This window comes from Lissotriton vulgaris, chromosome 3_2 (genome assembly GCF_964263255.1).
Source record: "Lissotriton vulgaris chromosome 3_2, aLisVul1.2, whole genome shotgun sequence".
In the NCBI taxonomy this organism is placed as follows: domain Eukaryota; kingdom Metazoa; phylum Chordata; class Amphibia; order Caudata; family Salamandridae; genus Lissotriton; species Lissotriton vulgaris.
The window spans coordinates 226,741,240-226,768,299 of NC_141690.1; the positions used below are offsets into that span (position 1 = coordinate 226,741,240).

The 27,060-nt window shown below is 45.7% G+C and overlaps 1 protein-coding gene across 3 annotated transcripts in view; it reads right to left on the minus strand.

Annotated features, from left to right (window-relative positions):
* The window catches only part of REEP1 (receptor accessory protein 1), a 315,311-nt gene that overhangs the window by 110,340 nt on the left and 177,911 nt on the right, over positions 1–27,060 (minus strand). For 2 of the 3 annotated variants that reach the window (XM_086964257.1, XM_086964256.1), the window contains exons 3-5: positions 26,682–26,758; positions 15,562–15,682; positions 12,553–12,666 (exon numbers count right to left, since the gene is read on the minus strand). In XM_086964257.1, coding sequence (XP_086820383.1) covers positions 12,553–12,666; positions 15,562–15,682; positions 26,682–26,758 — 312 coding nt within the window. Of the gene's footprint in view, positions 1–6,949; positions 7,001–12,552; positions 12,667–15,561; positions 15,683–26,681; positions 26,759–27,060 lie in introns of all 3 variants that reach the window. The other variant, XM_086964258.1, reaches the window with a different exon arrangement.

Genomic DNA, 27,060 nt, shown 5'->3' on the forward strand with positions numbered 1-27,060 from the left:
ACTGAAAAACACTAGCGATCAGTAGAGTCAGAAACTGAAAAACACTAGCGATCAGTAGAGTCAGAAACTGAAAAACACTAGTGATCAGTAGAGTCAGAAACTGAAAAACACAAGCCATGGAAATATTTTTCCAACTCTGAGCATTACAAAAATACAACACATTGTATAGTAATAATGCAGGTGTGGTAAGTGAAACTAAATGTGCAGGTCCAGGAGGGCCGCTCCATGCCATAATTTACTAAATCCAAATAAGATATATCACAAATACAAGGGGCAAATTCGCAAATACATTTCTAGATATGAGCACTAGTACACCAATAGTACTACTGCTTCTACTAATAAATGTAAATCTCACTACACAATTAAACTGAGTAGTGATTGGCTTAAAACATGGGTACTCACAAACTTTCTCTCGGGGGCCAAATTTATAGTGAGGTTTATGTCCGAGGGCCGCACCGGTGGGGGCGGGGTCAGTGGGGGAAGGGGCGGGGCTAGAGCAAGAAAAAAAACTGTGACCATGAGGTTGATCACAGGTCCTTGCAGCTGACGCCTTCGTCCACTTAGCAACCAGACCCGGCATACAGACATCTCTCTCTCTCTTGGTCTTTCTCTCTCTTTCTCTCTCTCCCCCGCTCTCTCTCTCTCTCTCTGTCTCCATCTGTCTCACTCACTCTGACTGTCTCACTCCCTCTCTCCCTCACTCACTCCCTCTCTCCCTCTGTCTCACTCCCTCCCTCCCTCTCACTCACTTTGACTGTCTCACTCCCTCTCTTCCTCTGTCTTACTCACTCTGAATGTCTCACTCTCTCTGTCTCCCTCTCCATCTCTGTCTCCCTCTCCATCTCTGTCTCCCTCTCAATCTGTCTCCCTCTCCCTCGGTTTTCCTCTCCCTCAGTTTCCCTCTCCCTCCCTCAGTTTCCCTCTACCTCTGTTTCCCTCTCCCTCACTCTGTTTCCCTCTCCCTCAGTTTCCCTCTCCCCCAGTTTCCCTCTCCCTCACTCTGTTTCCCTCTCCCTCAGTTTCCCTCTCCCTCACTCTGTTTCCCTCTCCCTCACTCTGTTTCCCTCTCCCTCAGTTTCCCTCTCCCTCACTCTGTTTCCCTCTCCCTCACTCTGTTTCCCTCTCCCTTCTTCCCTCTGTCTCCCTCTCTCCTTCCCTCTCCCTCCTTCCCTCTGTCTCCCTCTCCTTCCCTTTCCCTCCTTCCCTCTGTCTACCTCTCTCTCCCTCCCTCTGTCTCCCTCCCTCCCTCTGTCTCCCTCCCTCCCTCTGTCTCACTCCCTCCCTCTGTCTCACTCCCTCCCTCTGTCTCTCTCCCTCACTCTTGGTGAGCTCCCTCACTCTTGGCGGGCTCCCTCACTCTTGGTGGGTTCCTCACTCTTGGCGGGCTCCCTCACTCTCCTTCCCTCTCCCTCCCTCTCCTTCCCTCACTCTCCCTCACTCTCTCCTTCCCTCACTCTCTCCTTCCCTCACTCCCTCACTCTACTTCCCTCACTCTACTTCCCCTCACTCTACCTCCCTCACTCTCCCTCCCTCACTCTCCTTCCCTCTCCCTCCCTCACTCTTCTTCCCTCACTCTCCCTCCCTCACTCTCCCTCCCTCACTTTCCCTCCCTCACTCTACCTCCCTCACTCTACCTCCCTCACCTTACCTCCCTCACCTTACCTCCCTCACCCTACCTCCCTCACTCTCCTTCCCTCACTCTCCTTCCCTCACCCTCCTTCCCTCTCCCTCCCCCACTCTCCTTCCTTCCCTCTCCCTCGCTCACTCTCCTTCCCTCTCCCTCCCTCACTCTCCTTCCCTCACCTTCCCTCCCTCACTCTCCTTCCCTCCCTCCCTGACTCTCCCTCCCTCCCTGACTCTCCCTCCCTCCCTCACTCTCCCTCCCTCACTCTCCCTCCCTGACTCTACCTCCCTCCCTCCCTCCCTCCCTCACTCACCTCCCTCACCCTACCTCCCTCACCCTACCTCCCTTACTCTCCTTCCCTTACTCTCCTTCCCTCACCCTCCTTCCCTCTCCCTCCCCCACTCTCCTTCCTTCCCTCTCCCTCGCTCACTCTCCTTCCCTCTCCCTCCCTCACTCTCCTTCCCTCACCTTCCCTCCCTCACTCTCCTTCCCTCCCTCCCTGACTCTCCCTCCCTCCCTCACTCTCCCTCCCTGACTCTCCCTCCCTCCCTCCCTCCCTCACTCACCTCCCTCACCCTACCTCCCTCACCCTACCTCCCTTACTCTCCTTCCCTTACTCTCCTTCCCTCACCCTCCTTCCCTCTCCCTCCCCCACTCCCCTTCCTTCCTCTCCCTCGCTCACTCTCCTTCCCTCTCTCTCCCTCACTCACTCTCCCTCACTCACTCTCCCTCACTCACTCTCCCTCACTCTCCTTCCCTCACTCTCCCTCCCTCACTCTCCCTCCCTCTCCCTCACTCACTCTCCCTTACTCACTCTCCCTCACTCTCCCTCCCTCTACTCCCTCACTCACCCTCACTGTCCCTCCTTCACTCACTGTCCCTCCCTCACTCACTCACTCTCCCTCCCTCACTCTCCCTCCCTGACTCTCCCTCCCTGACTTTCCCTACCTCCCTCACCCTACCTCCCTCACCCTACCTCCCTCACCCTACCTCCCTTACTCTCCTTCCCTCACCCTCCTTCCCTCTCCCTCCCCCACTCTCCTTCCTTCCCTCTCCCTCGCTCACTCTCCCTCACTCTCCCTCCCTCTACTCCCTCACTCACCCTCACTGTCCCTCCTTCACTCACTGTCCCTCCCTCACTCACTCACTCTCCTTCCCTCACTCTCCCTCTCCCTCGCTCTCCCTCCCTCTCCTCGCCCTCGCTCTCCTCTCCCTCACTCTCCCTCACTCTTCCTCACTCTCCCTCGCCCTCACTCTCCCTCGCCCTCACTCTCCCTCGCCCTCACTCTCCCTCGCCCTCACTCTCCCTCACTCTCCCTCACTCTCCCTCGCTCTCCCTCGCCCTCACTCTCCCTCACTCTCCCTCACTCTCCCTCGCACTCACTCGCTCTCCCTCACCCTCGCTCTCCCTCGCCCTCACTCTCCTTCTCCTCACTCTCCTTCGCTCTCCCTCACTCTCCCTCACTCTCCCTCACTCTCCCTCGCCCTCACTCTCCCTCGCCCTCACTCTCCCTCGCACTCACTCGCTCTCCCTCACCCTCGCACTCACTCGCTCTCCCTCGCTCTCCCTCGCCCTCGCTCTCCCTCCCTCTCCCTCACTCTCCTTCCCTCACTCTCCCTCACCCTCACTCTCCTTCCCTCACTCTCCCTCACTCTCCCTCACTCTCCCTCACTCTCCCTCGCCCTCACTCTCCCTCGCCCTCACTCTCCCTCGCCCTCACTCTCCCTCGCACTCACTCGCTCTCCCTCACCCTCGCACTCACTCGCTCTCCCTCGCCCTCGCTCTCCCTCGCTCTCCCTCGCCCTCGCTCTCCCTCGCCCTCACTCTCCTTCCCTCACTCTCCCTCACCCTCACTCTCCTTCCCTCACTCTCCTTCCCTCACTCTCCCTCCCTCACTCTCCTTCCCTCACTCTCCCTCCCTCACTCACCCTCCCTCCGTCTCTCTCCCTCCCTGTCTCTCTCCCTTCCTTTCCCTCCCTCCCTGTCTCCCTCCCTCCACCTTGCCTGTGGGTGCCCGGGCTGAGACAGCTTCTGGGCACACACAGCCTCACTGGAGCACTTCACAGGTCTTTAAAAGACCATTCGTAAGTTAATGAGGCGTTGTCACCTCTTAGACCCCTGCAGCCCCACTTTGACTACGACAGAAATCGTCCGGTCCCCACAGAGCAGCAGTCTGAGTCGCGCTGCTGCAGGGGTGTTTGCTGACACTCTGTAAAAAAAAAAAAGTTAAACACGGGTACATGTATGCAAGGTCCGCGGGCCGCCAAGGAAGGCTTGCCGGGCCGTACTATGAGTACCCGTGATCTAACTGGACTGTAGGTGCATAGTAATGACGTGCGATTTAGGGATTCTGTATTGAAACTAGATGCCATGCCCTTTGCTTTCAAACATTACTTTTTGGATTCCAGTAGCCTGCTTAACTGTTTTACCCTAATTGTAAACCCACAACAAACTACCTGCTAAAAATAGAGAAGGTGGGCGGGCAGAGTGGCGCTGTGTACACCTCACAAGCCTGGTGCAAAGTGCAAGGTTAATCGTTTTCCAACTCCTACTTTAACAAGCCCCGATGTTTCTTTCGGTCTCCTTTCCCTCCCTCCCTCTCCCTCTCTCCGCCCCACTACCTCCCTTTGTCACCCTCTTCACCTCACCCTGCGTGTGTCAGCCTGGGCCGAGACAGCCTCCTGGCACACACAGCCCCACCCGAGCACTTCACAGGTCTTTAGAAAGACCATTTGTATGTTAATGAGGCCTTCCTGTACTTAACCTCTTCTTAGGCCCCTGCAGCTCCACTATCATTGGAATCACCCGGCGGCCAGCCCCCACAGAGCAGCAGAGTCTCTCAGACTCGCGCTGCAGCAACCAGCAGTGTTTGACATTTTCATTTTCAATTTAAATACAACACGGGTTTACATTTTCATTTAAATACAACACGGGTTTACATTTTTATTTAAATACAACACGGGTACGATGTCAGGAAGGTCAGCGGGCCGCCAGGTAAGGCTTGCCGGGCCGCCACTGGCCCGCGGGCCGTACTATGAGTACCCGTGGCTTAAAATATTGTGAGAAACTGATTCTTTCGGGTGCTCCCTCTCATTTATTTGCTGAATTCTATTGCTGTTTTTTCACTCTGTACATTGAGGCACTCCTGTCCAGTGCCCATTATTTGAGGTGGGACTCCCTGTAGAAATTGGCAAATCCCTAATTGCATACTTAACTCTCCTGTAAAGCCCTAGTATAGATGATATATTGTTAAATGTCACCTGTGGACTGGAGCACTAATTGTGCCATCCACTAGTTTTCAAGGGAAACATCACTCCAGACCTACCATAGTAGCCTGCCTGCTGCAGTTTAAACCTGTTACAATAGATCTTTTCAAAAGATGAAAATCTCTCTTTTAAATATTAGTGAGTCACTCCTATGTAGGCCTGGTAGCAAACAAAGTAGGGTGCATGGTATTGACAAATTTGACATTTAGAAAATGTATGTTAACTCTACCATGTCCCTACAGTGATATGGCACTAAATACTACTTTCACTCTGGCAGATCTAGCTGCCCTATGGTGAAAATCAGAGTACAGATTAAAGTACTAATACTGAATCTCAGAAATGGGGCAAACTAGAAAAGTAATTAAACAACTATTTTTATCATTATTAAAAATACAAGTTAATGGTGAAGTCAGATTTCTAATAAATATTAAGAAAAAGTCATTTTTGAAAAGCTAGCTTTTCCCTGCTTGGAGTTCCTGAAGGCTAATTTTCATTGACTCTCCAGCAACTTCTTGGCTTGAACGAGGTGTGAATGAGGCGTGAAATTCCTTCGAGGAGCCGAACAGAAGATCACTGTGATTGACAGGTCGACCTAAATGGGCAGAGATCAGCAGGCAGGTGGGGGTCTGCCATTCTGTTGGGGGTCACAATTTCGAATCCTGTCTGGCATTTTTGATTGAGCCACATGTAACACGTTGAACAAACAAGATGGCAGGACAGTTCTCCATTTGGTTTAGTGAAGTGTTTGTCATATACCTTTGTACTATATGATGCTCATGTGTGTTAATGTATATTGGGAACATATAATGATGGATATATACAGCTAGATTAATCAAAGTCCCGATTTGCGAGTCCTTAATAGCGATTATTAAGGAATCGCTATTAGGACTTGCAAATCGGGATTCATGTAGAAATCGCAAAGTAAATTGCGATTCCTACAGCCTCCTTATTTACGATTAGCAAATTGCTAATCGCAAATAAGGAATAACTCTCCATTCATTCCTATGGGCCTAATAGGAATGAATGGGGAGTTATTCCTTATTTGTGATTAGCAATTAGCGAATCGCAAATAAGGAAGCGATTCAAGGGTGCCAGGGGTGTCCAAAGGACACCCTGTAGCACCCCTGAAATGTGAATTTACACTGATGTTGTGCACACACATGTCCAAAGGACATGTGTGTGTGTAACATGCAACTTAGAAAATGCATTTAAATGCATTTTTCTAAGTTTTCGCTATTTACCACGAGGTTTGACTTCGTGGTAAATAGCGCTCCTAAATTGCGAATTCGCAATTTTTAAATGTTTCATGAATAGCATTTAAGGAATCTCTAATAGAGATTACTTAAATGCTAATCCTTGCAAATTTGCGAATTCTTTATTAGCGATTTTTGCATTTGGGATGATGAATCCCAAATGCAAAAATTGCAGTCGCAAAGGGCCAGATTCTCAGAATCTGGCCCTTTTGCGAGCGCATTTCGCTTGATGAATCTGGGTGATAGTGTGTAAACTCACACTGTGTTAAATAAAAATATGCGTTTGTTTATCCTCACAGGCATCTCTAACATTATATCTCTTTTATTTTCTGTACCGATTTCTTCAACAGGTGAATCAGTATTCGCAATCCTGTTTACTCTGGAAACAGACAGACTTCCTTCTTCCATTCCTTTCATATGAGATGAGTTTTTCAAGGTGAGTTTTGAGTTGTATGTAGCCCCACCCCTCATACAATGCTTCGACTACTAGGCATGAAACTCCATTTGAAATTCCTGAATCTCATCAAGGTGGAGATTTATGTTCCTATTTCTAAGTAGAATTGTTTATTTGGTCATTGTTTTACAGTCAAAATCAGGCATGGATCCGGCCCTTTGGGATCTTTCAAGGGTACCTTTAGCTAAGCGGTTTTGGGATGCTGGAATGTTATAAGTAAAAATCATCCAGGCGACAATAGATAGCAGCCACATAGAAACCCAATAGGTTTGGGACCCACTGCATGGTTGTTGCAATTTGTTCACTGCAGTGCTGTTAGTTTGATGTTAGTCTGCACATTCATGGTGTTACCTGCCCTTCGATGAGGTCCAAGTAGGAAACCATATAAAAGCCTTGAGAGACCTATTGAGTCAACAAAGACAGACAACATGCAAGCATGGATGATTTCGAGATGAGGACACCAGTGGCAGCCATGCTGAATTTACTCAACACACCACTTCTGCTATGCAGATGTCATTACATTTCTTTACATGTTTATTCTCAATAGATATAGGGATAGTCTTAAAAGGTCAACAGAGCACAGCTATTGTATTAAACTGCATAGTTTCCCCACAATAGACAAAGACATGAGCACCTACACATTTGAGTTTTAACAGTAAGTCCATATAAACCTCCTTTAATGTGCACATTTAAAGTATTATTTTTAGTAAGTTCTCTCTTTCTGGATTCTTGTTGTGCCCACGTCATCTAGCAACTTGATTCAACCTGATGTAGTAGAATAACTTACCCACAGGTCATTGTTTCTAGCTCTGCTGTGTATTGCCTGATAAGATTACTAAGGGCCTGATTTAAGATACAGAGAGCGGACAGCCATACGACACTGTGGCAGAGGCCATTACCTACATCACTCCGACTCCTGCCTGTAATATCTAGAGATCACACTAGCCCTGCAATGGTCTCTTTGTTTTCAGAGTAGCAGAGCCACCAAGGCAGCTCATGTGAAGGCACACCAAGGGGGTCATTAGGATAGCGGGCGGATCGCCACTGCTCGTATGGCGGTGGCGATCCGCCCGCTAAAAACCTCCGCCCGCTTAGAATTTACCCCCGCCACATTACCATGGTGGGGGGACCCCGACGGAGGGAAAGACCGACTGCCGGTTTTCCGCCCACTCGAAGAGTCGACCGGGCGAAAAAGCTGCTAACATGGTGGCGGTGTCTGGGAGACACCGCCATCCATATTAGCATATATGCAGGGTTTTCGCCATTGGGGGCCCGTAGCGGGCCCCCAGGGATTCTGGGGTGTGCACATGGGGGGTACCTATGGTACTCCCTGCATTTCAATGTACAACTCGGCAAGCAACGCGCGGTGCCTGGTACGTTGTGCATTGAAAGGCACAACTTGGCATAGAGGCGGGCGGTGCTTTCAGCACCGCCCACCGCAATGTTACAAATGTGGCATGCGCCCGTATCCTAATTGTGAGTGCGGGACAGCCACAAGCATTGCGGGTGGTCCCGTTTCCCGGGGGTATGGCAGGCGGACTTTGACCCACCCCAAGTTTGGTGTGCATGATCCATGCTTTGGACAGCTGTGTGCCAAACATTTTTGTTTTTCAGAAACAAACTCCTAAGGTGGAATTTATTAATGAAAATTTTAAATTATTGACCACCAAACCCTTGGAGATTTCTCCCATAGTGTGGAGTTTTAATTTAGGCTTTACCTGGTGGTCACAGACAGGGTAAATAGGACATCAGGCTGTTCACTCTAAATAGGGCAGGCAGATTGATGCCCTTACTCCGATTGCCTTTTCTCCATCGGGCCGTCAGAGCGAGTTTTGTGATCACTTTAGCCACCAGGGGCATGACCGCTGGAAAGCTGACGATGATCCAACTCGTAATTTTGTGTGCAGACCGAGGTTTGGTGGACAGGGTACACCATTACATTTGTGATGGAGTACCCCGTTCACCAAACTCTAACTCAACCCCAAAGTGATTTTTCAGAGGCATTAATCCGTTCAAGATTCATCTCAATGCCTTAATATCAGATTTATAAAAAAATATTTTTACAAAAACATTGGGGGATTTTTTAAAGGAATTCATAAGTTAATCTCGACATTTCCTATGTAAAAAACATATTTACAGAAGGATATCCCCGACTCCTCTTTTACCCATGATCCCATGAGCCTTTGTAATTACCTTAATCCTTCCCAATTTTAACTTTCTTTATTTTTTTTAGAAGGACACAGGCTGTACCTTCCACTCCAGTATATTTTATCAACCTACTGCTTGCATTTAAATGATATTTTACCTTCACCGGTCCTCTTACTCGTAACTCATAATAGTTACCTGTACCTTACCCTGATACTTTTTCAAGCTCATCATTTTTGTTTTAATTTATTGTCCAAGGCTTTCTGTATCCCACAGTAAAAAAGACAAGTCATCCAGAAAAGTAGACTCCGCTACGTACAGAAATGCAAGGGTACTCCGAATATGAAAAAGGATGACAGTGGAAGACCTACAGGCCGAATAATCAGAATAATCAGATGCTATTACATGTAAAAGACCTAGGGACTCCCATGATAGTCAAACATCTATCCAGCATAACTACTCAGCAAGGATAGCACTGGTAGAAGTCTATACGCGGTGCAGCCAAATCGGGATGTATGTCATCACAACGCATGCTTTTACTCCGCATGCCATTACAACGCAGTTTTTACAACGCAAGTCGTTACAACGACTTCCCTTGGGGGGTCGCTGGATAGTGGAATAGTTTAATTTTCTATTCCAACTCCAGTCCCCGTGGAAGGTGTTGGAAAGAAAATTAAACTATTCCCTTTCCTCCAGCGCCCTCCAGCGCAAGTCGTTGTAACGACTTGCGTTGTAATAGCTGCGTCGTAATGGTAGTGCGGAGTAAAAGTTGCGTTGTAAAGGATGTTTCCCGCCAAATCGTGCCTGGTGCAGACTACCAAGATGGATCCAGTTATGAAACTTCATGAGTCGATAGTGCTAACACATACTGTAACAACGTGCTCCTGCAGACAAACCGTCACAGTGATCGGCGCGGATTTACGCAGCACTAGCAAGGGCAGTACTAACACCGGCAGTAAAGCCATAGCTGTATTCTTGTAGCTGCCCTAAGACACCCCTGGCAAGCTTTTGCAGGAAACCACCACCAGTCGCTGCTGATGTCCATGGTTTCTTCTCAGAGGCCCCTGAATTTGGAGGGGACTTAAAAGGAAGATCACCGCCTGGGTGATTTAATTTTTGCACTACTCCAGGGAGGTGTCCCCTCTCTCACAGGTTGTTTCATGACCACCTGCAGAGGGCAATTTCGCCTTTGCATGGAGGATGTCATAATGCAAGTATGACAAAGTCCAGTCTTTCAATGTGCCTTTCAGCCTTCTAGTTGGCTCGCAGGAAGGAGCTGTAAACCCCAAAACTAATGCAGCTGAATGCTAGGGCTGTCAAATACCAAGTCTGCCTAGTCTTGAATCCACCTCATGCCTCTTTCTTCCACCCCCCATATTTCCTAGCATTTTACTAGCAGGTTCTTTTTCATCCCTATTTCCTCCCTTTGAGCTGTTTTCCTATATCTATATTTCAAACCCCTCCTTATTTTTCCCTTTTCTACTTTTCTCTTTATGTCCCTGGGGCAAAATCCTGGGGAATCTGGGGGACTAAGGTGGTAATTGTGTAACCTGATATGTGTGCTTTGACTTTCTGAAGCCTATAGCAAGTGAATATATTCTTGAATGTTATGGTTAAAAAAGGAAAAGCTAATACATTTCTCAAAAATAAATCCTGGTCCTAAAATGAGAGCTGGTGCTCACCACCTGTAACCACCGGCGCAAGTTAAGGACTGGGCCCAAAGCATCTTGTGAGCCTGGGAAGAGAGGATGATGCTACCATACTAATGCTGGCAGGCCAGACGTCTCACTCCATGGGGTATATCATCACTGCAGATCAGACACTTGCAGCAACACACAATCCACACAGCCCCAAGACAGGCATCAATGTAAAAAGCTTATAGCACCAAGAGGACTCTCTGGGCAGACATGCACAATATGAACAGCAACAACAAAGCACATTATACCATAGAAAGAACTGCCTGGCAGCCTATGAAGAGCAGAACATGTCTCCTATATTGTAGGGAATGACTAACAAGGAACTCCTAAATAACACTTTTAAGTAATGAGTGTGGAAATTCTAGTACTGTGGTTGATTTCCCACATTTGGAAGTTTAGATCAGGGCTGGATTTTTGGAGTTTCTGAGTGGGCCAAATGCAACAGTAGGTGAGTACCCACAAGCACCTAGGATTATGGGCAGCCACTTTCCACTCGGAGATATTTTGCAACCACAAAGCCGCAATCAGATGTTCTCTAGTCAAAGGCAGGAGTAAGTGTGTTTCCAGGGTAAGAACTGAAAGAACTACCCTACACCTTTATTTGGACAAGGGGTTCTCCACCTAAAAATGTGTGAATGTAGTAAAAGAAATCTATGAACGACCCAGATTTATAAAAATACTCCTAGGAGTCTGTCAATCTGTGCAATGTTGAGCATTTGCTTGAAACATATATGTAGAAAATTTTCAACGTTTTGGTTTGTGAAATAAAATCTATTAATTGCTGCGGGATTGCAGATTTAAAATGATTAAGGCATCCATGTAGGGTGTGGCGGACCAGGAGTCCTACCATATATCAGCAGGGTTCCTGCCCCACCAAACGCGCCTTGAGAGGTGGAAAACTGCTGGACCTCCGTCTATGGAGTCTCAACTGGCTCTACCTTTGGACACCTTTGACCTGGTAGCCTTTTAAGCACCGGACCACTGGGTGAATGCATGGAAATACCAACCATATTTAGGGTGTGTATTCCGAAGCATTTTCTACTGCCTGGGACTGCCTATGTAGGGAAGATGATCAGTGTAGACCCCACACATGGAGAACATTCCCTGTGTGTCAGGGCCATTTAGTTTTTTTGTATCGAACAAATAAACCCCAACTTTGAGGGTTAACAAAATACAGAGAGGCCATCATGACATTGCATCTGGCCGTCACTGCGGGTTTCCAGAAGCACTTTGGGTAGAATGTTCCAAGCCACATCAGTGTGTTTTCTAGATATGATGGGAGGTCATATGTTGGGTGGGCAGATTTGAGGGCTTCACCTACATTGGCACTCACCCCCAGTCAACTGATCTGGGTTTAATCCATCATCATTCTTTAGCTCACTCCGCCACTCCAGTTCAGACATGGCCATATGCAAATTAGTCTGACTCTGTGCCTCATGGGAACAGTCCAGCCCGAACTGCCAAGCCATGTCTTCCCTGGACCGGAAACAAGCATCCTGGCACCGGTTTCTGGTTAATCAGCCATCATCAGCCAGGCTGGCTTGAATCCAGTGGCAAAGTGAGCAAGGGACCCACGTCTGGGCATCCCCTGCCAACTTAGGGCGAACAAAGCAAAACCAAAGGGGATGATGGACGGAGTGTTGAACATTGCAATCAAATTGATGGCATTAGTAAACAAAGCTGTTTTCAAGAGTGAAGTAAGGGCTTTGTAGTTTTGCGAATCATGGGCGATTACCACACACCATGGAAAGTCCCACCTTCCTTGAATCATAGAAAGTACTGGTTACTGAAGAGATCAACCTATAACAAATAAACAATTTTCCTATTTTTAGATGAACAATTGAGACCTTTAGCAGAAAACAACTGCACTATATACTCAAAATTGCAAACTTGATTGTCTGATATCTAACTCTCCATAGCCCCACCATCCTATGAGAAGACTAGGGCTCGCTCGTAGTCTTTAGTGTACATCCTCGGTACCCTGCTGCAAATGGGAACTGGAGCATACAAGTAAAAAGAATGGCAAACGATAGGTTCAGGAGTAAAACAAGAGACTTGTACAGAACTTTATTTTAACAAAGGGTACAGCCATGGAGAGGCATGCAAGGTTACCTTTGCGGCTGCAGTCACAGCAGCCGTGGCGGCCACATTCAGGCCTCGCTTCCCAAAGTGCACCAGGGCATCGTAACTTCGATCTTTTGCTTGGACGAGACAGTCATCGATCTCCTGTCACACACAGAGAATAAAGTGATGAGATACGAAGTAATATAAATGTAGCATAAAAATTGGTTTAGCAATAAATAAAAGCTTGATGTTATCTGAAATCTCAACAACAAAAAAGTCCAAACTTCACATACATTTTCGAAAAAATGTAAAGCAATTTGGCTAAAATAACTTCACACTCAATATAGCTTTGCGAACTTTTAAGGACAGTTAAAAATCTAAATGAAAAACGTCTTCAAAACGGTCCATTGACAAATTAAACAAACCATTTAAGTGAGATATTGATTATCTATATATATCCCAAATTCTCCCTACAAGAGAAACTTTGCTAAGTCGTATTTTTTAGTAGAAAATGTTTTGGATGCTTTGGCGATGGTGGACAATATTATTACTGAGAAAGAGGCAAAATTGTCAGAAAAATCATACTTTTCACAACTTAATAATGCTCTACTATCCTATTACATGCGACTTTCAGATGTTGCTGCTGCCGCTTCGCCCATCTCAATGGACATTATGATGGCATACCAAAATACTGCTATAGGCCTTGCTTAATAGGAACATCATGCAAAAACATACAAGGCGTTAGCTCCCCTTTTAAATAAAGCCTTGGGGCGATTTCAGCATTAATGAACATTCTAAGGCACATTCAGGTAGATTCATCAAGCCGAAATCGGCTCGCAAAGGGCCAGATTCTGAGAATCTGGCCCTTTGCAAGCGCTATTTTTGCATTTGGGATTCATCATCCCAAATGCAAAAATCGCAATTCTAGAAATCGTTAAATTGCGATTAATTGCATTAAAGGAATCTCAATTTGAGATTCCTTAAATGCAATTCATGAACCATTATAAAATTGCGAATTCGCAATCTGGGGCCGCAATTTACCGCGAAGTCTAACTACGTAGTAAATAGCAAAAACTCAGAAAAATGCTCTTTAGGGCCTTTTTCTTAGTTGTATATTACACACACACATGTCCTTTGGACATGTGTGTGCGCAACACCAGTGTACATTACCATTTCAGGGGTGCAACAGGGTGTCGTTTGGACACCCTGGCACCCTTGAAATTGTGGCACATTTGTGATTAGCTAATTGCTAATACAAATAAGGAATGACTCACCATTCATTCCTATGGGCCTTTAGGCCCATAGGAATGAATGGGAAAGCCATTCCTAATCGCTAATAAGGAAGCAGTAGAAATCACTAAAAATATTGCGATTTCTACATGAATCCCGTTTTGCGAGTCTTTAACAGCGATTCCTTAAAAATCGCTATTAAGGACTCGCAAACATTACAATGCTGAATCTGAGGGATTGTCACTAAGATAACTGAACCTCACTCTGTATATGCGTCCTGGCCTTGTCTCAAGACATAAAACACGAACAGCAAGAAATGATCTCATGATAATGCCCATTCGAACGTTCACTAATACATTATTAGAACATTGGAATGCTGGCAGTTCCATTGAAAACAATGGAGTGCGCCAGGCTTATAATGGCTGGTATAAGCCCGGAGCTCCAACATTCCAATGTTTCTTTGTTCACACCTCTGGCTGTGAACAAAGGCCATAGCAGGCTATACCGGCTATTAAAGGCCTGCTGCAGCGTTGAAGGCCCGAGCCGAAGGCGAGGGACTTTAACAAAGCAGCAGGACTTTAATAGCCGGTGTAGCCCTGCTACGAAGGGCTATAAGGCTATTAGAACATTCTGCCACTAGAGGGCTGAATGTTCTAACAAATTAAACAAGAGCTTCAGGGAGCGCGAGGGGGTTCAAATCCCCTCAGGCTCCTTGAAGCCTTTCTTCACAGCCACAAAGAGGCATTGGAATGTTGGAGCTCTGGGCTTACACCAGCCATTAGAAGCCCGGAGCTACTCCATTGTCTTCAATGGAACTCCCAACATTCCAATGTTCTAATAGCCGGTATAGCCCGGCGGTTATATTAGAACACTGGAATGTTGGGAGCTCCATTGAAAACAATGGAGTGCTCTTGGCTTATAATGGCTTTTATAAGCCTGGAGCTCCAACATTCCAATGTTTCTTTGTTCACAGCTCTGGCTGTGAACAAAGGGTTCAGGGAGCCTGGGGGATTCCAATCCCCTCACGCTCCCAAAAGGCTTTGTTTTTTTGTTAGAACATTCTGTCCTCTAGTGACAGAATGTTCTAATAGCCTTATAGCCCTTCGTAGATGGGCTATACCGCTATTAAAGTCCCTCTCCCTTGTTAAAGGCCCTCGCCTTTGGCTCAGGGCCTTTAACGCTGGAGAGGGCCTTTAATAGTCGGTATAGCCCTCTACGGCGGGCTATGAGGCTATAGTGAAACACAGGAATGTTGACAGCTCCCCTGAAGACAATATACTGACAAAGGGCTTTCTTTACTACATTAGCCTCCTCACAATAATGAAATCTTAACAATTACTAGCTTGTGTACCTGGGCACCTACAAGATATTTCTGGGTTATGATTCAACCTATGAAGCAAGACCAATGCTAAACCTTCGTACATGACTGGAGGTCAATTCTTGACAGCCATTGCCCACTTGATATTGCTTAAACTGCATGGTTAAACATGATGACTCTTCTGTTCCTTATTTATTTCTTTATTCTCTTTCCTTTCTCTCTTTTCTTCATTTCTTATGATATTATTCCTTCTTGGGATGTTACTTATTATAAATGTTTATGAGGTACATTGTGGGGTACTTAGTACGTTATTAAAATTGTTTTCGTGTATTACAAAAACCACAACAAATAAATGTTTAAATTTAAAAAACATGGCCCTATTAGGGATTGGTGCTTAGAATGTAGGACCCAGGAGATGCTACCGAACATCGGCTGCTGTGTTCGGGTCATACAAGGAACCGTGTGAAGATGCTCAGAGTACAACAAAGCGGCGTCATTGGATACTGCACCTTTTCCTTTGAAGACAGCGTCGGATGCACAAATTTCCTATAGAGCAGACTGGAGCCCTTTGTGTATGGAGACAGTAGCCAGGCTACGAAAGCAATCTTCAGCTCATAATAGAATGGAAACCTGCAGAGAAACAAGACCTAGTGAAAGGAGCATTATCGCATTGATTCCGTAATTGTGGTACACCATCAACCCTTTACACATCTCTTCTGAAATTACAATGTGCCTGAGATGAAAGAGCTTAATCCTAAAGAACAGTACTATTCACTCAGCTTACTGTTTTTTCCTTCTTTCCACCAAGGTTGAAGTTTTTAGTTTTTTTAAAAACAATTTTCATTTGCATTTTCATTGTTCTGTTCAGCACAAATTCAGTTTAACAAAGTAGACACATGTTCTACCTTGCAGTCAGTGCAATATGGTCAATGGTTTAACTACATCTTATTATCTATACCAAAACCAAGGGTGTTCACCCTTCCCCCCTAATGAGTAATGTTGTGGTTTGTCCAGCAAGGTCTTATTATCCTGCGGGCACTGCTTGACCTTCTCTATCGTGAATGCATCTTAGTGGGTAGTGTTTCCTTTCGTCCCAGAGGCACCAATGGCAATGCACAGTCATATTGATTTTTGTATTTTATTTAGTTTTAGACAGCGCAAATCGACCCGAAGGTATCAGAGCGCTTTACATGAACACCAGTTGCGTTACATACGGACACATTCATTTTGTTAGGCAGAGGGAGATTAAGTGATTGGCCCAGAATCACAGGATGTTGAGTGTCCCTGCCAAGACTCGAGCACGGCTCACCAGCTTCAAGGTCGACCACTCTAGCTGTTAGGCCACATCCTCTCCCGTTTCCGGTACCAAGCGTGTAGGTCTTTACATGCTGTGTATTGTTATATTTCCAATAGACCTTATTCCGGTCCAGACACTGACTTAGCTGCCGAAATAGTTTTCTCAGTGAGCTGTATGGTCAATGCTTCAAGGTGGTCTACCATCAAACCCTCTGCCCTCTTTGTACTTTGGGATTAGCTCCTCCCAAATCCTTGCAATAATTTTTTCTGCATGCCCCTTCATTATTTTCTACGGAGCACTCTACTTTCTATGTACGCCCCCTATAACACCTCCTTTTTCCAGTTATCTAATGGGGTACATGCGGCTGCCTTCCATTTCATCGTAACAGCCCTTTTAGCTAACAATGCTAGGTACACCAATGTCATACTTACTTTATTCTCGTCGAGGCTAGTCTCAATGGGGCATATTACCAAGGGCCTTATCGCCGCTTTAGCAGCACTTTTTCCCGCTACAGCGGCGATAATTTTATCGCCCTATCACCTAGCTGTCGCTAACACCAGTTAGCGACAGCTAGTAGGAGATAGCGATCATCTTGGGGCCCACTTTGCATGTCAGCGATATTTATCGCTAATGACATGCAAAGTGGGCGTGCCAAGATGCTAACATCGCTATCTCCTATTACCTACTTTTGGAAATATTCGCGCTAAGCGCGAATATCTCCAAAAGCTAACGACTGCCCAGAGCAGTTCTTAGCCATGTTAGCTAATGGTAGGTGGATAACATGGCTAAGAGCATTAGCTCGGTAATGCATGAATATCGCTGACTTTTCAGCGATATTCATGCATTTCGGCCGATTTTTATCGCTTTTGAGATAAACCTTGATAATAGCAAGGTTTATCTGCGATAAAAATCGGCGGAGCTCGGCGATAATAATATTGCCGCTAAGCCAACATAGCGATAATTATCGCTAGTTGTTGGTAATATGCCCCAATGTTCTTAATGTCTTTCCTCTGCAGTATGCGCTCTATATTATCTGTGCGTGCCTGGCAATAATCTTTCAGCACCGGAGCAGATGCTGTTTGGCTGCCTCAGTCCTGCTCCTGGGGCAGGTTGTGAAAGCTTCTGGATACATCTGTCCTAACTTGAGTGGGGTGAGGTATGCCCGGTGCAGTATACTGAACTGAAAATATCTGAGACGGGCGTTGCTGGACACCCTTCTCGGATATAATAGGCTACCAAGAATGAACCTTAATCTACTGTGCTTCATGCTCTTCTAGCAATGCCCCCTGTCCCCACACACACACAAACACAATACCGCACAATCTCAAAAGTGCATTGTCTTTTACAATATAATTTTGTTTCCAAATGTCATAAATCTTGATACAAAATTGCAGGATTGTTTGATTTCTAGCTTGACACTCAGTTCTCAGAATCATGTGTATTAGTCCTAAACTGATTACAAATCAGGATATATCAGGGTGCAATCTAAGCAATACCATGGTTCGCATGGCAGTATATATGTGATACAATGGAACATGTATGTTAGGAGACAGTGCAGTCGGTGAACTCTCATGCATAACGGGTAATTTGCACTGGGAAAATCCCTATCTGGTGGTACCTTCACCGGGTATGAAAAGGCGCTGAGTGGAATACTGCTTCTAAGAGGTGGGATTGAAGGCAGACCAGTCTATGCAACTATCACATCATTTGGTTCTGTCTAGAGGGTCTAACTGGGGACAATACATTCAGAGGGAAAAGTGTTGAGGGGGGGGGGGCAGCGGGGGGTGCCTGGTGATCTAGATCTTATGATTTTTGCTAACTTTGGTGCAGAGACAAGTGCTTTGTTCCATATTATTATTAAGAAAGCTATTCTGTTGTGAGACGTGACAGAATCATGGGAAAAATAGGGCTAATATATTATGTTTTTAGCTAGATCTCGAACTACATTTAGGGTGATTGTGTTCAGAAAAGTTGGGAAAATCATGAGAACTGATGCAGTAGGCGATAGCATGTTTAAGAGTGGTTTTAATATGCGTGTTTATTTTGCTATCCACTTTATCCCATGTGTAGAGGAACCCAACAGTAAATCTAGCCACTGAATAGCCTACCATGTGTATCTTCATCCGGCCTGTGTGCGTCCTAGTACTTGTCCTGTGGGTTTTATGGTGACAATAATGCTTTTTCACCAGAAAACCATCACAGTGGGATGGACGAGGATAAGCTAAATTGAGAAAATTCTACTAGAAAGCCATATAACCCAGGCGATTCTTCGCCGTTTTGCCAGATTTCATCGAGTTCTCTTTGTTAATCCCAATGTCCACAAAAACTCCCTTCTTCCTCTACAGTCTTGACCTCTCCACACAGGAACATGCCTCCTTCAGCCCCTGGAGCCTCCATTTGTCACTGTACTGTAATAGTCTACAGATACATGATGTTCCCAGTTGTAAGCTCCATTTTGTTCTTACGTCAGTTGGGTGCCCTGCAGACCGCGCATAAGGAGCCCATTCTCTTGAAACATTTTGGCAAAAGCTTGACATCTTTTACACAAGCTTCTCAGAATTTCTTCCTGGTTCGGAAAATGGTGCTTTCAGCTTGCTGAGAACACCACAAACAGTATTTATAACCAGTACATAAAGCTAGGCACCCTCTTATGTGCTAAGAAAGGGTTTTACAAGTATAGTAGTTTCAGCTTTGCAGCTTGTTCACTTTTTCTTGGCAGAACAGTAACTTATCAACCTAAGTCGTAAATAAGCCTTCCCAGATCTACACAACACCTCAGGGCTCTCCATTTACTATTCTTACTCATTTCCAAATATTGTCTCAGTTCTATATAAACGTGTTGTATAGCCATTGCGGGCGCATCCCATCCGTAAGGTGACGAAAGACAGCAGCAGCTTTAGGGCTCCCACAAGCGGTGGTGCCAAATTACTAATAATAAACACCCAAAATGCCCTTTTCAATGTATGGAGAATGCAACAGCAGGCAAAATTTAATTTTACCTGGCACGCTCCGTATCCGGGCACCATGACTGTCCCTTCTTTCCAGTTCCGTAAAAAACACATTCTTTACCTACAAGCAAGTGTGCCCTGGTCCCTAATATAAAGTAAGGAAATGGGCCTCCATCTCCTGATTCAGTAGTAAAAAAGACAGCTATAACGGAGGGGCAATCGGTCCCTCTCACTCTAGGGCCCCGGGGCCACTGCAGCTACTGCACCACTGATAGCCATGTCATAGTCTCCACCACACTGGTCTTACACTGTCTACATTTATCCCAAATATAAAAATACAACAGTATAACCAGACAAAGCGATTATGCCCTGTTTAGAATCCAATGTATAGTTGACAATATTTTGAGAAGCTAGAAAATAACATATCCCATAAACACTGGAGTGCACTGGTGAAAATAGGTGTTGTCTCTACTCGCAAGATTAAAAGTAAAGTTCTCCATGCATCACCTAACTGATGTCCTCAGTTTAAAACCTCTATATTGTTTCTGTCTTACTTAGCACAGACTTATCTAAAATGTGACCCTGGACCAAGACAAATTCTCACCCAATTAGCAACTTCAATCGCATGGGCAATTTGTGGTAAATCCCCAATGGTTGACGTTGGAGCTTGGGATTGTCAATGTCCACAGGGGCCAGCCTGCTACCACTAAATGTGTTTATTCCTGTACCGTCATTAGGACTGGGTGGGTTAGGAGTGTTGCTTTTATCAAAGACTTAACTCTCTAGTAGACGTCTTACTCTGGCATCCAACAAGAATATAGGTTTGGTCAGTCAAATGGTTTCATGTAGCAAGAAGAAGTTAAGAATGTCATAGGTTCACTTCTTTCTCCTGGAAAAAGGCAGTCTGAAACATGGTGCCCTATAAGCCAAGGTGTTTGGGTATCACCACAGTGTATTGAAGATCTGCCCATGGTGAGAGAAATCAACACACTACTGGGAGAGGATTTTATTTTTTTCAAGGTCCTCCTAAACGAAGAGTGGTTTCAAACTCACACTAACAACACTGAAGCTAATTGTAATTTGGCCACTCATCTTTTTATCCTGTGTATACATAAGAGGAACAACTAACCTTTAAATACAACCCAACTGCAATGCTGTACATGAGCAAGCAAGGAGATGTAAATCGTTGGATCCAGTGATATGAACCACGATGAAGGGGACATGGGTTCTGCAACATCAAACTATCCATCTGATATTCCATAGAAACTGGTATTGTTAATAACGTTGGAAAGAGACACAAGATAAAAGGATCAATAAATATAAATCTTGTCTCCTCCTTCAGGCTTTCCTTGACCAGACACACTGTCTAAGGAAAAACACTGGAAAAAGAGAACCTCATCTCTGGTGTCACACCACTACTCTTACTTTGCCTCCAGCTCTACCCACACCTTCTTAGTACTCCTCCTTCTCTCCTGTGGTTGTTCAAAATTGTTTAAATAATTTTGCCTTTTCAATTGTTTAGAACATGGGGAGGTTAGAAAGGTGCAATGCCCTTGACATTTTGGGCACTCCCTTTATTGTGCAAACATATTTTCACATTTTATTCTGGATTTTCCCTCAGTTCCAGAGTATTTTCCAAACTCAGATGTATAATAGTGTATTTGCTTTTTGCCTATTTTCTTTTCTGCATTGTCTACACATTTACAGTATTATTCACATGTGAGTTGTGGGTCAACAAGCACTAAATAATGAAATCTACATAGACTTCTTGGATCTCTATAATAAATACACACGAGTGTAATTTACACATGATGATTTATAAATATTGTTTGCTTACTTATCATATATTCTGAAAACTAAACTTGATTTTACTATTGGTGGCTCAGTGGGCCGAGCCCTAGTTCAAATCGCACATCACCTTAATAGTCAACTTTATACATCTGACAGCATGACCTAATGAAATGGACAACATACACAGGTTTTCTAGTGATTCAAATCTGTACATGTGCATCACACAAAGCAGCTTCAAGCTCATCAGATGTGATCAGCCACACCTCCTCTCCTGTTTGCAGCCCTTTAAATTCTTACCCATTTTTGTGTAAAACTTTGCAGAATGTGAATTTCCGAAATGCAGGACTTTGCTTTAGCTGCCTTGTATCTCCTTGGCAATCTTAGGAGACTCTTCAAATTGTACTTAATTTGCTCACTTTCTCAGGGGTATACACTCAGAAATTCCTTTCCTCTCCCTCCCTGCCATGTCATTCATAAATGTCTCATGAGATTCATGAATGAATGCTGTGACACCACCACTGCCACCTATTGCTTCTCAGAATGGACTCTCCTGTCATTTCATGTCATGCTCATGTGGAACCTGTTACCCCCCGAGATCCAGCTATCAGGTAGATGTTTACATTTATTCTGCACCAATCATTTCAGACTGCCTGGCTATTTGTCTATTTTGTCTATTTCTAAGCAGTGGGCCATATACCTTTTCCATCATTGTTAGTGATGTCTACCTTATGTTTTGTAGTTAGTACGGGATTCTTTTGTGCGAATCGTCTGGGATCATCTACATTCTATTTATTTGTGTACACGCATATCAGCGGCTGAGCAGCTGCCAATGCTGATGAGTGGTTGAATAAGTGAGTGCACTGATGGATGCCGGATGAATTGGTGAGTGCCCAAAAGGATTACAAATTGAGAGCAGGGCGTGATGAGGACAAGTTACATCAATGGTGCAAGTTGAGATCTCAAATAGCAGTAGTACCAGTGTCCTACAAATTATTATTATTCCAGAATTTGTAGGGTGCACAGCTACCCCGAGGGGTTTCCCAGTGCCGGGCAAGGGTAGGGAGAGAAAGAGGGAAAACACGAAGAGCTAGATTAAAACAAACAAGTCTTTAAACCCTTATGGAAATTGAGAAGAGAGGTCTCATCTCTCAAGGAGGCTGGCAGGGAATTCCATAAAGTCGGCCCAAGATAGGAGAAAGACGAGCCTCTCATACAGCCAAGCCTGAATTTAGGAACTACAAACCGAATCTGTTGAGTAGAACAAAGGGAGTGGGATGGTTGGTATAGCTGGACCAGATCCTTCAAGTATTTAGGGGCCGATCTTTCTTTGATTTTAAACATACAACATAGAGCTCTGAACTTAACCCGATTCGACACGTCAACCAGTGTAAGTCTCCTAGAATCCCTGAAACAGAGGCAGACTTAGGAGAGCTACTCCCTCCCCTTTCCCCGATAGACCACTCATCGCTACCTGTACTGCAGGGCAACTACCTTAACACGGGACTTGACTCATTCACCCCTATAAGTCCTGACACCCTGTCTACCATTTTCCACTCACTCAAAATTGGCTCACCATCTGACCACGCTCCAGTTAAAATCTTAAAGCTGGTTGCACCTACCATTCTCGAACCATTGGTAAATGTGATCAATGCCTCGCTGACCAACGGACTGGTTCCCCCTAGCTGGAAGAAGGCGAAGGTTAGGGCCTTACTTAAAAAACCTAACTTAGACCCCCTCAACCTCTCCAACTTTAGACCGATCTCCCTCCTTCCGTGCACTAGCAAGAATACAGAAAAATTCATCAACTCCCAGCTGTCTAATTATCTCGAAACGAATGAATTACTTAAATCCTCACAGACAGGTTTTCGCCCGGGCCAGGGCACTGAAACCGCGATGGTGACCGTGGTCGAGGAAGCCAGGAAGATCATGGACACAGGAGGATCAGTGGCAGTGATCCTCCTGGACCTGAGCGCGGCCTTCGACACGGTCAACCACCAGATCCTAGTCCAGCGACTTAGCGATCTTGGGATCACAGGCACTGCCCTGTCTTGGCTGAAATCGTTTCTTCAGGACCGCTCATTCCAGATTATAGAGGGCAATTATACATCTAAAGAGACCCCTATATGTTGTGGAGTGCCTCAGGGCTCTTCTTTGAGCCCCACGCTCTTCAACGTATATATGTCCCCCCTGGAAAAGATAGTCACCCCACATGGGATAAAACTCCTGACATACGCAGATGACACGCAGCTGGTGGTCTCTCTCACCCAGCAGGAAAATCCCACCATAGACCTCTACTCCTGCCTGAGAGACATAGTCAGCTGGATGGACAGATCTCACTTGAAGCTTAACAGCGACAAGACAGAGATCATGGTGATGGGGAATCAGGCCCATTTCCACCCAGACTCTCTTTGGCCCCCCTGCATGGGTAAACCTCCAACTCCCAAGCCCGAGATTAAAAGCCTCGGTCTATGGCTAGATAAAAACCTCACCATGCAAACCCAAGCAAGGAAAACGGCTGGAGTTTGTTTCGGTCTCTTGCGCTCAATCCGAAAAATCCTACCACTGCTCCCTCTCCAATCAAGGAAACTTTTGATCCAAGGCCTTATTTTGTCAAGGTTGGATTACGGCAACGCACTGTACCTGGGCGTACCACAGAAAGTTACAACTAAATTACAGGTAGTACAAAACGCCGCCGCCAGGATCTTGACCAATACTAAGACCCGCTGCTCGGCCGAACCAGCTATCCGAGAGCTGCACTGGCTACCCGTCATAGAAAGAGTGCAGTTTAAGGCGCTCTGCCTTACGCACAAAATTCTTAACGGAAAAGCCCCCCCTACACTTAAAGATCTGGTCACTCCTTATACCACCTCCAGACCCCTCCGATCTTCTAATGCCCACCTCACTCGAGTACCCAAGATCAATAGAGCACGATCAGGAGGTCGTTGTTTTTCGTACAACGCGTCCAAATTGTGGAATTCCCTTCCCTCTGACCTTCGTGCCCAACCCAACCTGCTGGCATTTCGAAAATCTCTGAAGACATGGCTGTTCCCGTGAGCTTCCCCCCCTCTTCATTCCATCTGTAATGGTTCAGGGCTGGGACGCTCACGGGCAGCTATGCGCTTTAGAAATCCGGTAACATTAACATTAACATTAAGAAGCCTTGCTGCTGCATTTTGCACCAACTGCAGCCTCTGGATGGTCGATTTATCAGCTCCCAGATACAAGGCGCTACTGTAATCCAGTCTTGAGATTACAAGAGCCTGGATCACAGCTCTTTATGCTGGGAGGGGAATCAGCCATAGAATCTTCTTTAACCATTTCAGGACTGCAACGCAGGTAGATGACGTACTTTTTGTTTCATATACAGAGATTCATCCACAATGAATCCCAGATTCTTAATGCTATTCACAGGCGTGGGCAGAGCTCCCAATTCAGGGGGCCAGTGCTGAGGCTCCCAATGATCATGTCTTTTGCCTAAGATCCTACCTTCGGTATTATATCCATTTAATTTGAGCAGGTTGTTCTAAAATGCTGGCCAGATGGCTCTGTTACGCCTGTATGTTGCACAGACACAGCTAGGAACTTGAGTGTTAAGTTTAACAAGTGCCTGTCCTTCCAACCTCAGATCAGTGTGGTGACTGGCATGTGCTTTGGTATTTTAAGGGCTCTCAAACTGTTTCTGGTTTTGTTGTCCTTTTCGGCCAGGAAAACAGTCATCCAGGCTCTGACAACGTCTCGCCTGGATTATGCTAACACCTTGTATCTTGGTCTTCCAGAGTATGCCACCCATAGACTTCAAGTGGTGCAAAATGCTGCGGCGCGACTTATATTCAATTTGCAAAGAGAGCTAGGATCTCGAGTCAACTTTCTTCCTTGCACTGGCTCCCAGTAAGAAAGGGAATCCTGTTTAAAACCTGGTGCAGATTTTTCATGCTCTCCAGAATATTGGTCCATGCAATTGGGCTTCTCACATTCATTTTTACAATCCTGCAAGGAGCCTCTGGTCCTCTCATTTGGCGTTGGCTAGAGTGCCGAGAGTGAGATTATTAATGACTGGCAGATGGTCCTTTTCTTTCCTAGGGCCGTCTGTATGGAATTCTCTTCCGGTGCACCTGAGGCAGAAAAGTGTTTCCTCTACATTGATTTTCTCTGCTCCTTCCTCCTCATTCTGTCACCTTCACAAGTTTACAGCACTAAAGGTCATTACTAGACATCAGGTCATTACTAGAGGCATGCACTCCTCTTGAAGTAAGCAGACATGGTGCAGTACATCATGTTATACCTAGACATCGCTTGAAAGTCATCAGAAAAAAGTGCAGTAATGCAGGTCGTTACTAAAGGTCCAAAAGGGTTCAATATCTCAATCCAAAAAGAGTGCAGAGAAAGGTAAAGCAAGAATAAGCTGTGTTGAGGTGTGGGTGGTGGTGGCCATTGGGCTATATGAGAATTGTTGCAAATGGCATGTAGCAGAGCTGAGAGATGGGAGAATAAGGGCGATGCCCACCGTGGTCTAGACGCAAGGAAATATTTAGTTATGGAGGCTTGGAGAAAGACCATATGTGCGAGCTTAGAAGGCTGAGTGATTTAGGGTCTGCAGTGGTTCCTCTGTATGAGCAGAGAAGCGCCGCCCTCCCTCCCACACTGCGGCGCATAAAGATTTCTGCCAAACGTAGAGGGCAGGGCGGGGTCAGTGCGCAGCAGCAATGAGGAGTGGCCCCTTCAGTATGAATTGAACATGTTGGTTTGGCCGGCTACCTTGCTGCGGCCAAACCGACATGCGCAATTCAAACTCTCCAACCTGGCTGTCTTAGACAGTTGGGTTGGAGAGCAGAGGCAGCCTGCTCCAGCCAATCCAGACACTTCACGCGTGCTGCTTAACAACATGAGAGCAGCGTTTGGATTGGATATGGCCCTGTGGGACCTCACGCTCCGAGGAGTCTGGAGTGGGGACTGGGTGTCCTGCAGGCTAAGGTAAGTGTCTTTTCTTTTTTAATTTTTTTAATGTTTCTTTATTTGTATGTATTTTTGTATTCTGTTTATGACGCTGTACGAATGATTGTATGCCTGAATGTAATGTGTTGATTAGTATCATGTGTGTGAACTATATACGACAGTGGCCCACCATTTTTGACGGTCACCCACCGACACTGTATCAGGGCCCTCTGATCCTGCTACGCTGACAGAATGGGTCTGCCAAAGTTAACTGCTGAGAGCTGGCTTGCCATGCGTCATGTGGGGCCGGCCAGAAATAACTCTCAGCGAGAAAGGAGTTTCAAGGACTCCTTAAACAACTTGTCCCTCTCTTTTACTGTCTTATTGCCCTTCGCAGATACTGAAATTCAGATTGCTTGCAAGTACGTTCTCCAATGATGTTATTACGCTGAGCTACTCCAGTGTCACTCACCATCTTGAGAGGTTTGTTCCTCGGCCACAGTGGAAAGATGCTTCTAAAATTAGCCTGGCAAAACCTACAAGAGAAGGCTGATGTCTTCACAGATGAATGCATTGCTGTCTCTGTGAGCCCTGGCTCCAAAAACTATTCTTATATATGTACATACATCTGCTTGATGTCAGCTAGCCATTGAATACTCACCAACACAGGAAAAGGTCTGTGAATGTTTCCACGGTTGTAAAAAGTGCAAATATAATCCAGTACATCATCCATTTTACCTACAGAAAGAAAGAAAACAGGAATATAACAAACACTTCTTTGCACCAAGTACCCTGGTGATCGCTTACACATGGTTAAAGCATTTCAACAACTGGGATTCTGCTCATACTTGGTCTTGCAGTATAAATCTATTCTAGATTTAAATGCTTTCAATAAAGCACAGAATAGAGCTTTGATTCAGATCCACTTCATGTTTACATGGTTAAAGTCCTATGGGGTTTAGACAGGCCGCTATGGCTCATGGGGACATTTACCACACTATGCCACACTGCATGGGCACCATCTTGTTTTCTGCGGTCAG